This window comes from Coptis chinensis, chromosome 4 (genome assembly GCF_015680905.1).
Source record: "Coptis chinensis isolate HL-2020 chromosome 4, ASM1568090v1, whole genome shotgun sequence".
In the NCBI taxonomy this organism is placed as follows: Eukaryota; Viridiplantae; Streptophyta; class Magnoliopsida; order Ranunculales; family Ranunculaceae; genus Coptis; species Coptis chinensis.
The window spans coordinates 56,881,337-56,895,011 of record NC_141459.1 but is presented as its reverse complement, the minus strand read 5'-3'; the positions used below and the strand labels follow the sequence as shown (position 1 = coordinate 56,895,011).

Below are 13,675 nucleotides of genomic sequence, written 5' to 3'. Positions count from 1 at the left end.
CTTTGATGATCTTATCCCACTAGTAGCTATTGCATATATAAATTATCATCATAAGAGCATCTTTAGGAGTGATACCAACTTAGCATCAAACACTAAATTTTCAACAATTTGGTATTTTTTCAACTTTAGGAGAGTCACATGTTGATGAAAACACCAAAAAAACACCAAACCAAACACCAAATCGGCCAATATTTGGTTCTAGCTTTGGTGCTGTATCAAATCACTCACGCGGTTTTTCTAAAACCGCACGGTTTTGCCAACACCGCGTGGGCTTGGGGCTAGATTGTGGGCTTCAATCACGCGGTTTTGCCAAAACTGCGCGAGAGAATTGGGAAAGAAAAAAAATAAAAAAGTTTATTGCGCGGTTTTTGAAAAACCGAGTGGGCTTGAGCTTTTAAGATGGGCTTCACTGGCGTTGGAAAAACCGTGTGGGCTATATGATGGGCTTCCAAAACCACGTCATTTGATGTCGAAAATTTGATGTTGTTCCTAAATATAGTTGAATTTTTTTGGTTTGGTGTTTGGCTTGGTTCAAAATTTTGGTGTTTTTTTAGTTACTTTCCTAAAAATGCTCTAAGACATGGGGAATCGGTACAAAGACATGGGGATCGTACAACTACTTGGCAAATTATTTCAATGGGTGTTGGTAAATCTAGGACTTCAAGGAGCAGAACCGGCTCTGAGGGGTCGGCGGGATAGGCAGCCCGCCTAGGGCCCCCACGTGGTGTTCCTTATCCAACTTAATTTTCAAAAAAACAAAAACAAAAAAGATCCTTGTGTGTTTGCAAAACTTAGGAATTGGGACGCGTAATGGGTGAGTTGTTTTCCTGACTCTCGATTAAAAGGAAGCAGGTTCCCGACAAAATTTTCAAACAACTTCAACTTGTTTTCTTGTACACGTGTATCCACCACAGTAAACCAAACTACCTTAAATACCCCTCTCTCTCTCCAGTGTGAAGTGAGCTTCCCCTTACCCTTTCTCTCAAAAACTAGGGCTTTCCTTTTTCTTCCCCCTCAAATTCCAAATTTTATAACTTTTCATTTACACCTAATAATAAAAAAAATAGATAATCCTCAAACAATGTGTTTAAACCAATAGTATTTATTTTTCATCGACCCAGCTCAATTATCATCACACTCAGTGTCTTCCTAAAAAGATGGCAAAGACAAAACCAGGAAAAAGAGACCTAGACTCTTACACAATCAAAGGAACTAACAAAGTCGTCAAAGGTACATTCTTTTTTAATTTATTTCATTTTTCACATTTTTGTTTCCAAGTGTTTGATAAAATGCTCCAATGAAAAACAGTTGGGGATTGTGTATTAATGAGACCATCAGATTCAGATAAAGCACCATATGTAGCTAAAGTTGAGAAAATCGAGGCGGATAACCGGAACAATGTGAAGGTGAAAGTGAGGTGGTATTATAGACCTGAAGAATCACTCGGGGGTCGAAGACAGTTTCATGGAGTGAAGGAGTTGTTTTTATCTGATCATTATGATGTTCAGAGTGCACATACTATTGAAGGGAAATGTATTGTGCACTCTTTTAAGAATTATACTAAGCTTGAGAATGTTGGTACTGAGGATTACTTTTGTCGATTTGAATATAAGGCTGCTACTGGTGGTTTCACACCTGATAGAGTTGCAGTGTGAGTTTCACTTCTCCTTTCGTTTCGATATTGGATAATAAGTTTCTGGTTACTTACAATGTCTGAATCGTGTTTTTATATTGTTTTGTTGATGTGAAGGTATTGCAAATGTGAGATGCCTTATAATCCAGATGACCTCATGGTTCAGTGTGATGAATGCAAGGACTGGTATTGGTCTTTTTCAGAAATTTGTCTTTTAGATTTTGGTAGTTGCATGTGAAATGCTCATATACTGAAAATGGTTGGATGCAATATCTATAGTTATCTAGATTCTTTGTGGCATACATTAGTGGCTTTGATGGGCAATAGGTTATCTAGAGTGCTGTAAGTGTTCCTTCTGGGTTTCTTTACTATTATCTGAACCGAATTTTGGGCACTTGTTATGCTTATTCAGAATGTACTCATTTTTTCCAGTAACATAGATTAGCTGGGTCGATGAAATGTTTACTTTTGGTTGAAAATACTTGTCTTACTGAAGTGACGATTTCCAATCCACTGAGTCATGCAAGTTATACATGATCTCTTGTAATTCTGTTCTTTGTCTTCCTTAAATCTTTTTCTTTTTAATAACCAGCTGAACTGCAGACAAAATATTTGTGATGTTTTGGGAAAGTATGTGTCAGGAATGGGTTACATGTCACTTGGGGAAACTTACATGGTTAATTAGGCAAAGCTGCTCTTGCATTAGTGCGTACATTCTTATGAACAATTCATAGTGTAACAATATCCATTAATTTGTTGGATGATTTCTGAACTGGATTTATCTATTAGATTACCATTAAATTAAGGCTGCATTTATTAACAAACTTTGCAGGCTTCTAAACTGGATTTGTACTGGATGCCATATATATCTAGGAAAGGCTGTGGAGGTTATTCATTGCCTCTACTTTTAAAGTCTATAAGAATTTGTAAACATGCTCAATTGCTTGCCATTTTTCTCGGAACTGGATGGCCTACATATGGTCATTGGAAAAGAAGTTGAAACCTTGGACCTTTGTAATATGTGTCATAGTTGCCCCAAGTTGAACAAGTGCAACCCTTTAGTTCGTTGACTATTGGCATTCCGCTAATTGGGAATATCTTTTGAACTCTCATAAAGGTGAAAATGTGTTGAAGCACGCACTTTAGAGGGGTTGTCTCCTTGACTTGCTCTTTGTCGCTTTCTTTTGAAGAAGTTTATTTTCTATTTTGGACTGTGCATTGAGCCTTATTTCTTGTTTTTAATTTTTATCTTTTACTAGATACACTTACCTTGATGATTTTATTGTTTGCGATTCCCAGTTTTTTATTCTATTATTTTGAATTGAAGTAATTCTTAATTTTGTTAGAGGTAGTGGGCCTTGTTCTGTATAGATAACTTGGGGGACAGTGAGTTATCAGTTAAGCCTAGCCAGAGTCTAAATATTTAGGGGCTAAACCTATGTGGTGTTTGGTTCGTATAATTTTGTTGTCACAATTAATCTTAGGGCGATTTAGGGATTGGTCCTAGTTGATAATATGTAATTAGACATTAAGGACAAAATAATGTGTAATTAGAGATTGGTCCTACTCCTGTCAGTTGACCGTGAGCAAACTGTTACTTGACTCAAACCGCATGTAAAACTACACGTAATGAGTAGAATACCCATCATGTGTCAAACCCTTGTTTATTAATAATTACCAAAACTAAAAAGTGCCATGCGTAACAATGGAAAACATATCCATTCAATAACATCTGGTCTATTGTATCACTTCTCTCTTATTTCTTTCTATCTCGTCTCTTCTCTAACCATTGGTCTCTCTTCTTCTCTCGCTTGCTCATCAGGTTGTCATTGCTAACTCACTTTTCTGTTTTATCTTTGTACTCATTTTACTCTCTTCCATGAAGAAATACCTTTTTTTTTCCAAATTCTTTCCATGAAGTTCAATTCTCTAATTGTTTTTTGATGTTTGAATGTTTTCAAAAACACTGTTAACATATGTGGTTTGGGGGTGGGATGTGGGGATATTTGGAAGTGGGAATTTTAAAAAGAGGAGGGGGATAGCTACTACATTTGATAATTAAAAGGTGAAATGGGTGTGGCACAAGAGATGGCCTGGTTGGGTCTTTAATAAGAGTAACTAAATTCAATGGTTAAGGAACTGGTAGGGTTCCTTTGTTTGGGGTTTGGGTAGTGATTGGTGGTGGTTTGTTGGAAGCAGCGGCAATGGTGCATAGGTGATGGTGTAAACATGTAGTACAGTAGGAAATTGGAGAGGATGGTATAATTCCACATTTCCACCACTGTCTCTGATATTCCAAACGAAATTTTGGTTTCTAAAGTTTCTGACATTTACAGTTTGCACTTCTTAACTAGTGGTTGGATTACAACAAACAAGTTTTTGACACCTGTCCTAATTCCTTATGGCTCACATGATCCCACATTAAAGGGCACTATGGGAATTAACTAATTAAGAAATATTTAACATTCAACTGGCGGTCAAACTGGTCAACAGATGGGATTAGGACCAAACTCTAATTACATATTATTTTGTCTTTAGTGTCTAATTACCTATTATCAACTAGGATCAATCCCTAAATCACCCTTAATCGTATTTGTCGGGTAAGAGTTTTGAAGTTTTTCTAAAACTTCTGTTTTATGATTTTGAACTGTTATATACTTACAGCATACTTATAAGAGTAATCATAAAAGTCAGTCCGTTAGAACAACTGCCATATACAAAGTGTAGCTATACCAAGGTTGACGAAAATGTCTTTTAAGCCTTGAGGTGGAAGGCTTGAGGCTAGTCTCAGAGGCATACGAGGCGTTAACCTCAAATATGAAATATTGTAGAAAGAGATATAAATAATTCAAGAAAATAGAAAACCTTATGTAATATTATTAACTTGGCTTAGACAAGAACAAATTTTATTGAGGCTTTAAGCTTTACCTTGGAAGTGACATTGATGAAATGCATAACATAAAGCTTGAACAAAGCAAGAGACAGGTTTAGTTCTTATTGTGTGCTAATTAAGGTTTTAGCAAGTGCCGACTAGCAAAGTCGGTAAAACCTTTGGGTGATGATAGCAGAGGTCTGGGGCTCGAACCCCGCCAACATCAAAGAGTTACTGATCTCATTTAAAACAGGCTTACCAATAAAAAAAATAATAATTAAGGTTTTAGGGCAACATATCCTATTTATATAGTGAAACTTATATGTTATTTTCACACTAAATAGGATAAGTTTATCCATTTTAACAAAAGGAGAGAAAAAAGAAGAGCTGAAAAGGGTTGGATTGAGGCTTAAGCCATCATAACCCTCGAGGCGTAGGTATTGATGTGTACACCTTTTCAGGTAACAAAGAGGCTATAGCCTTGGTGCATTTTTTGTATGAGGATTAAGGCGCCCCTTGAGGCTTAAACCTTGGTGTGTTTTAAAACTATAAGCTAAACCATGAAGGGCTGATTTTTTTGTGGAGATGATCTTCCTAGCGTGACAGCCATTCTCCCGAAGAATCAGCTCATTTGACTATGTCTAACCTAATCACAAGAGTGTTGCAAAGTTGAAAATTTGACCTTTAAATGAATCCTAAAACATGGACTCAACTTTTGGCAATGTTAGACATGATCAAGTGAGCAGATTTTTGTGGGGATGATTGCCATGGAGTCATCTCCAAAAGATCAGCCCTTAATTCATGGTATGGTGCCAGGTTTTTAGTGGGAGTGGTCCCAACATCAAAAGATATTCATCTATATTCGCGAGATATTCTGACACCAAAAGATGACACACTTGTTGGGAACACGTGAAGAAGAGTTGAGAGCTAATTTTCCATGAGGATGATCTTCATAATGAGATGATTTCTGCGAGGACGATTTTCATAATGATTAGTTCATCCTCAAAAAATCAGCTCAGAACTCTTCTTGTGCACCCAACAGTCCTGTCATTTAGTTTCATCTTTTAGTATGTGAGAATATCCCTCCATATGAATATTTATGCATATGTATATATTGTGATCACCTCCTTTAGTGTTATGTTTTGTTAGTGTATATGTTTAAACTGAGGAGATTTTTGCTCTTAAGGGATTTGCTCCTAGTTTTCCCAAGTCCACCCTCTCTTTGAGCCATTCACGTTTTGACCTCCGTCCGTGAAAATTGGACAGCTTTTGCAATTTCATCTCGATTTGTCACGTATGGTTTCACCCTCACCAAAAAAAATGAAAAAGAAAATAAAAATAACTCTAATACGAACATAGAAATTATTGTGCGCGCACAAATCAAACTCCAACAGTGGGGTGAGGAATAAAAGACCAGTTTTCCTTCTATGAAATTTCTTTCATCTCATTTCACTAAATTTCGTCTCTTCATTCTTAATGTGGAAAACTGAAGATTAATATATGGAATTTCTGATCTTGTCCTATTTTTTTTTTATGGTAAATTTCTGATCTTGTCTGGGGTCTGTATGTAAGTTAATACTTCAAATTCATGTACAGTACATTGAGTTCAATGCATGTAAAAGTAGTTTGGTTGACTGTTTACTATAAATGTAAAACAAAAATGCTTTATGCTATTATTTTTTCCTAGTATGGGAAACTATAAATTAGCAATTCAGGTTAGCATAACACAAGTTCCAGAATGTGGATATTGCTTTACTGGTTAATGTTGCCATTCGTTTCCATGATTATGGGAGAATTATAGCAGTCAAACCTTGGGAGATGAGATTGAGATGAGATCGATTACCAAGAGGGCGAATGGGTTTTTCGTCTTACCTTTGTCAGAGAAGAACGAAAAATCCCGATATTTTTAATCTGGTCCATCTATTTTCTGGATGAGGGCAAAATTCTAACTTTCTAAGTGATGAGTTGTCTTGATGTTGTGAATTTGACTTCCATGGAATATGGTATGCCAGTATACCTGAAGGTACAAAGTTGGAAGAAATTGAAAGAAGTAAAAAGGTGCATTGAGATTAACTTTACTGTTTCTGACAAGGCATTTTGGTTGTTGGCATAGTGGGCATAGTATATTGATTTTCAGTTTGATTCGTTTCTCTGACATTGATACTAATCATATTTCGTCCATTTAAGAACCTTTATGTATAATGTAGTTGTTTATCTTGACAGGTTTCATCCCAAGTGTTTGAACATGAAAATTGAAGAAGCAAAGAAACTGGATCACTTTGTATGTGCTGATTGCTCCTCTGATGATGATGCCAAAAGATCGCACAACTCATTTCCTGTTTCGAATTTTAATGAGCCTAAGGTGACGTTCTGAATTTCTGGTTATGGTTTCTTGACAAATATTTTTATGAGTAATACACAGTAAGGAAACTTCAGTGGTCCATGACAAGGTTATATTATATTGATAAAACCTTTGCCTTTATGTATACTGCTATAAGAACAAGCGGAGGGTTTTGTTAGGAGAACTATGACAAACGTCTAAACATCGAGTGAAGAACCAGGTAGCCCAGGGAGTACCTTACTGCCATAACAAATAATAGTTAGAAAGCCCTGTCGCCAAAAGAGACATGTAAGATATTGAGTAGTATGATGCTTTTGGCATCACTTGTGCTACTTGGTATGACATTTTCTTTCTGTTTTCTGATTCTTGAGAGTTTTTGTCCCTGTTGTATGTGGCACTTGGAAAGTTTTTTTCCCTTTCGTTTGAAGAATAATTTTCTGGACCTAGTATATTTCTTGTCCGTATGATGTATGTTGTAGACATTTTATGGCTATCTGCTTGTGAAACACTTATATATTCCACAATAATTATTTTGGTAACAAATTGGGGTGCAAACCAGATAGAATGTATTACCTGGATTCTGTGCTGCTGGCAGTGGTATGTTTGTAGGAGTCAGACTCCGGTATGGAGTGTTGGATTCAGCAAAATCCAAATCATGAGTTCGTGAACTCAGGCATTTGTTTCACTTCTGAAAAAAAGGTTCTCTAGTTATGTGTCGTAAAATTTGGTTGTGTAGTAGACTAGGAAACTTATCGAACGACCTGCTATAGGAGGAATACATAAATCCTATATTAGACCGAGTCAAATCTTACTTCATAGGGCAGAATATAGAGCTGACCAATATTCTGAAATTCAAAAAGAGAATGAAAAGCGACTAACAAGAGTGAGTGTAACACTGGAAACTGAACATTCTGACACGTGTCCAACATCCTTTGAAGAGTTCACGTGACACAGCGAGGATTGTTGGTTAACAGGATAGCCAAATAGGGATTAATCCAATTTGTGTAGGAACAATAGTACTTACTATAATGGATGCATGCTACTTAAAAGTTCCTATAACAAAGGCATGAATGCATGTATGATGTATCTGTGTGTTTATACTCGTATGACATGCCAGAAAAGCTGAATCTCTCGCTCTCCCTTAGTGAACTTATTTAATTAATTTTTTTTTGTTTTAGGTGGAACCAAAGCGACGGAAGAAATGATCAGTTGGAGGGAGAATCTGTTTTGTGTGACTTGTTTAATTTAATCTTAGCCCGTGACTGGTAATGTTTTGTGGAATTGTACAATTCAGAGAGAATACTGTACTTAAACAAATAAGAGGTCTTCCTCTTATTTTTGGATGTTGTAGGTGTAGGAGATGACTGTGTTATCTTTGCATTGACATGTGTACAAACTGTGCAAAGTAGCGGTGTTGTTTTATACATATCTGATTTTCTACGACCGCATTTAATCAAGAAATGGAAATTGTGGATTTCTAATTGCTGTGTCCATATAAATTGGCTCAAATGTGGAGACAGTACATATTGACATAACCTTAGGATTGTTAAGGGCATCACCAATGCAGAGTTTTGAAACCCAGGGCCATGTCAGTTTTTGGTGTTCCAACAAAGAAGATAACCCCTCTTTTATGGGCATCACCAATGCAGAGCTTCAAAACCCAGGACAACGTCATGTTTTCAAGAAGTAGAAAGAGTAGCGAAATTCTATATTGGTGGTTGTTCTAGACTTTCAGCGGAGAAGATAAGTGCTCCTCTAAACCACGTGAAATATGATAAAAAAAAAAAAAACTGGAGTCACGTGTGGAGTTAAGTGAGGTCATGTCTTCGGCCTTTGGGTCTTTGAAAACCATCCATAGAAATGAAGTCAGGTACTCCAAATTTGAAGATAAAGGCCTTGGGTCCTCCAAATTTGAAGATAAAGGCCTGGATACAGGCCGTTGGTGATGCCCTAACAAGTGAAATTAGACGGGAAAAAACATAAGTCAAGTGCCGATTTAAGTAAAGTCATGTGCACAGTTTCTATTAAATGTTTTGTAGAGAAAAAGGTATTTTTTTCTCTTTCATGTGCAGGGCGCGACCCGAGCTCGTTTTTGCTTGGCCGAGTATTGACCAGCCCAATCCGCTTTTAAGCACGAAATTCATCGCTTTTTGAAGTTTTTCCGAATAGTATAAATATAAGTTTTTTTCAGAAAACCTAACTTTTCCAAAACTAAGAAAAAGATAGATTATAAGTGAGCAATTCTTTGTTAGTTTAGTGTTCATTCTTTGTGAGTGAATTGAGAGACTTGTAATCTGTTACTCCGGACATCTAGTAAAGCTTGGAACTCGCAGTGTGGATATAGGCAAATTGTCGAACCACGATATATTTCATCTTGTGGTTTGTTCTTCTTTTACATTAATTGTTTTACTTTATATGTTTGTTATTTGATATTGAGAAGTGTTGGGATATTGCTTAGAGGGTGTTGAAGTCTTGTCTATTGAGAATGATCGATCCTTGTGTAGGATTGATCTATTTGTTGTGGGTAACGTTGTTTCCGCAGTTATTTATTCACAAAAATTGGTATCAGAGCGTAGGTATATATACGACCTAGGATTTTGAGTTTAGTGCTCGAAATTTGTGTAGACAAGGTGTTCGATTAAATTCCGAAGTGAAATTGTTTTTTGGGTTATTGTGTGTAACTTGAAAAATGGCTCCCAAGATGTCAAATGCAAGATTTGAAGTAGAGAAGTTTAATGGGAATAATAACTTTGAGATTTGGCAAGTCCAAGAAAATGACATCCTCATCCAACAAGGTTTGCACAAGGTTTTAAAGGGGATTAAATCTAAGGCAACGAGTATGAGTAATGATGATTGGGAAGAGTTCGATCTTCAGGTTTGTTCATCAATCCGGTTATGTCTTGCTAATGAGGTCGTGTATAGTGTGATGGGAGAAAATACCGCTGCCGGTATTTGGCTCAAACTAGAGTCTATGTATATGACCAAGAGCATGACGAACAAGATGTACCTTAAGAAACGTCTTTATCGTTACATGATGGTCGATAGTTCAACGATGTAAGAGCACGTTAGTGAGTTCCGTCGACGTCTAGCGGATTATTTGAATGTTGGTATGAAGATGGATGATGAGGATCAAGTGACATGTTTAATATTCTCCTTGCCAGAAAGTTATGAGCATCTAATGACTACATTTATGAACAGAGAAGACGTCGATCTTGACGAAGTTCAGAGTGCACTTCTTTCTTATGAGTTGATGAAGAAGACACGTGTAGAGAATAGTATTGATGCAGGTCAGGGGCTAGTGGCAAGAGAAAGGTCGTATGAAAAGGCTTCTACAAGCAATGAGAAGTCTAGGTCCAAGTCAAAGAAACCTTTGACACATGTGAAGTGCTACAATTGCGATGAAAAGGGACATTACGCAAGTAATTATCCTCACTCGAAGAAAGAGAACAAGAGAGATGGTAAGAATAAAGGTAAGGCAGAAATTGAGGCAAGTTATGCTTCAGGCTCTGAAGGGAATGAGTTGAGTCTCTGTGTGTCCACACAAGACTATATGGGCGAAAGGTGGATTCTTGATTTCGGATGTTCCTACCATATGTGCCCGAATAGAAAGTGGTTTACTTCTTATGAGAGCATTAATGGTGGTTCCGTTTTGATGGGTAATGACGTTGCTTTTAAGACGGTAGGAATTGAAACTATATGGGTCAAGATGCCTTATGGTATAGTGAGGACTTTAACTGATGTGAGACATGTTCCTGAGCTAAGGAAAAACCTTATTTCTCTTGGTACCTTGGATTCCAAAGGCCACAAGTTTGTGGGCGAAGGTGGAGTCCTAAAGATTGTTAGTCGCTCTTTAACAGTTATGAAGGGTCAAAAACATGGAACCTTGTATACTTTGATGGGTAGTACGGTGATAACGATGTAGCAGTGGGTGCATGTAGTGATGATTCTGAGTGCACTAAGATGTGGCATATGCGTCTAGGGCATATGAGTGAAAAGGGTTTGTCTGAGTTGTGCAAGCGAGGGTTCTTGAAAAACTTGAAGAAGCCAAGTATGGGGTTCTGTGAACATTGTGTTTATGGAAAGCAGTGCAAAGTCAAGTTCAGTTCAAGCAAGCACATAACAACAGGTATTCTTGATTATGTGCATACGGATGTTTGGGGACCCTCCAAAGTGGCTTCAAAAGGAGGTAACCGTTATTATGTCTCATTCATTGATGCTCATACTTGCTATGTGTGGGTGTATATGATGAAAACAAAAGATGAAGTGTTTGAGACATTTAAGAAGTGGAAGGCAAGGGTTGAGAATCGCACAGATAGGAAGGTGAAGACTCTACGGTCTGACAATGGTATTGAGTATACCTATGGGCCTTTCCAAGAGTTTTGTGTGCAACAGGGAATTGCCAGACACTGGACAGTCAGGGGCATGCCTCAGCAGAATGGAATGGTAGAGAGGATGAATATAACCTTGCTTGAAAGAGCGAAATATTTGTTGTCTAATGCCAGTCTAGGCAAAGAGTGTTGGGCAGATGTAGTGTCCATGGCGTGTTACCTATATATTAGATCACCAGTTCTAGCTATAGATTGAAAGACACCTTATGAGGTGTGGTCAGGTAATAACCTAGCTGATTATAGTATTTTGCGAGTGTTTGGATCGACTGCTTACTACCATGTAAGGGAAAACAAGCTAGATCCTAGAGCTAAGAAGGCCATATTCTTAGGCTTCACAAATGGGGTAAAGGGATACAGATTGTGGTGTCTAGAAGACCACAAGTTCCTGGTCAGCAGAGATGTTACCTTTGATGAGACTTTCGTGTTATCTTTTTATGAAGTTTTAAAAAAGCTCGGGCGTAATGGTAAGTCCCATAGAAGTTCAAGCTACTGAAGCTTGAGTTGTTTGATGTAGCAGATGACTGGTTGATTCATGATAAGGTACCAGATAATGGAACCACGCAACAATAGGAAGAAGAGCATGAGTATCTGCAACTTGTAGTGGCTGACCCTAGGCCAAAGAGACAAGTTAAAGAAGTGCACAAGTATGGGCACAAGAAGCCGGTGAAACACTATGGTCAGGTGGATTTAGTGGCATATATTTTGAATATTGAAGATGATGAGATACCTTCAAAGAAGCTATTAGATATGCTCATTACAGAGATTGGTTGGTTGCTATGCAAGAAGAGATGGAATCTCTTGATAAAAATCACACATGGGACCTAGTTTTATTGCCAAAGGGCAAAAGGACTATCGACAGTAAATAGGTGTTCAGAAAGAAAGAGGTCCTTCCTGAGTCTGACAGTATTGGGTACAAGGCAAGAGTGGTAGCAAAGGATTTCTCACAGAAGAAAGGAGTCGACTATAATGAGGTATTTTCCCCGGTGGTCAAACAGACTTCCATTCGTGTGTTATTGAGTTTAGTTGCTCACTTCGACTTGGAGTTAGAGCAACTTGATGTGAAAACTGCTTTCTTGCATGGGGACTTGGAGGAAGAGATTTATATGAGACAACCTGAGGGTTTTGTTGTTGCTAAGAAAGAAGATCATGTGTGCAAGTTGAATCGGTCACTGTATGGTTTAAAGCAATCTCTTTGACACATTCATGATGCAACATGAGTACACCCGAAGTAAGTATGACTATTGTGTTTACTTTTGTAGGCTTCGTGGTAATGAGTTCATCTATCTCCTGCTTTATGTGGATGACATGCTTATTGCTTCCAAAAGCATGGTGGAGATAGACAAGTTGAAATCCCAACTTAGCTCTGAGTTTGAGATGAAAGACTTAGGTGGAGCCAAGAAGATATTGGGCATGGAGATTGACGGAGATAGGAAGAAGCGACGGATAGTTGTATCTCAGAAGAAATACCTTCATAAAGTAATTTCTCGTTTTGGTATGGAGAATGCAAAGTCGGTTTCTACACCTTTAGCTTGGCATTTTAGGCTTTCAGCTAAGTTCTCTCCTAGTTCGGTGGAGGAACAAAAACATATGGCTCATGTTCCTTATGCAAGTGTCGTGGGCAGTTTGATGTATGCTATGGTGTGCACACACCCAGACATTTCATAGGCAGTTAGTGTTGTAAGCAGGTATATGGCAAATCCTGGGAAGCAGCATTGGGAAGCAGTGAAATGGGTATTGAGGTACTTGAAGGGTACCTTGGATATGGGATTAGTTTATGGTGGAAGCACTTGTTATGTCAGTGGGTATGTGGATTCAGATTATACAGGTGATCTAGATAGACGACGATCGACTACTGGTTATGTGTTTATGATACATGGTGCACCGGTTAGTTGGAGGTAGGGGTGGGAATTTGGCCCTAACGATCCTAACCCGGCCCTGACCGACCCGACCCTAAGCCCTATAAAGCCCTTACAACTAAAGCCCTCACAGAGTTTAGGGTAGGGCCGACCCGGCCCTAATGCCTTCTAAGGCAGGGTCAGGGCTAAGGTTATAAAACATAGGCCCGACCCTAACTAAGCCCTAGTTATAATTTCACTATAAAATATACAACTAAAACTATCCAACTCCTTGTTACATATTTTCAATTAAAATAACACTGTCATTTGTAATTTATCACTTACCGTATGGGTACTTCTAATAACTTGTCTTATATCATAAAAACTTGTAAACTTAATTGTTTCTATCTCATAACTCACGTACACCTCACAACTCCCCGTCTAACCTAGTCGCCAAGAACAATAATGAGCACTGGGCACTAGCCTAATGAAAAATAGGTTGACGTCAGTAAAAACTCATTCCATACTCTTATTTGTCTTTGTGTTCTTCAATGTTAAATGTAATTTTGGTGAGATTTGAGTACAAGAAATAATGGATTTATGTCA

General features: G+C 37.8%; 1 protein-coding gene across 2 annotated transcripts; it reads left to right on the top strand.

Annotated features, from left to right (window-relative positions):
- The first annotated feature begins 654 nt into the window (after positions 1-654).
- LOC147504116 (chromatin remodeling protein EBS-like) lies at positions 655-8,327 on the top strand. 2 transcript variants are annotated; one of them, XM_086557205.1, is made up of 5 exons: positions 655-1,230; positions 1,309-1,651; positions 1,751-1,819; positions 6,729-6,867; positions 8,025-8,327. In XM_086557205.1, the coding sequence occupies exons 1-5, from the start codon at positions 1,158-1,160 to the stop codon at positions 8,049-8,051; spliced, it is 651 nt and encodes a 216-aa protein (XP_086413331.1). In that variant the 5' UTR covers positions 655-1,157; the 3' UTR covers positions 8,052-8,327. The 2 variants fall into 2 exon arrangements, with proteins under 2 accessions (XP_086413331.1, XP_086413332.1); XM_086557206.1 differs by lacking the exons at positions 6,729-6,867; positions 8,025-8,327 and adding an exon at positions 2,466-2,666 and having other exon boundaries at positions 1,022-1,230.
- Positions 8,328-13,675: the final 5,348 nt, after the last annotated feature.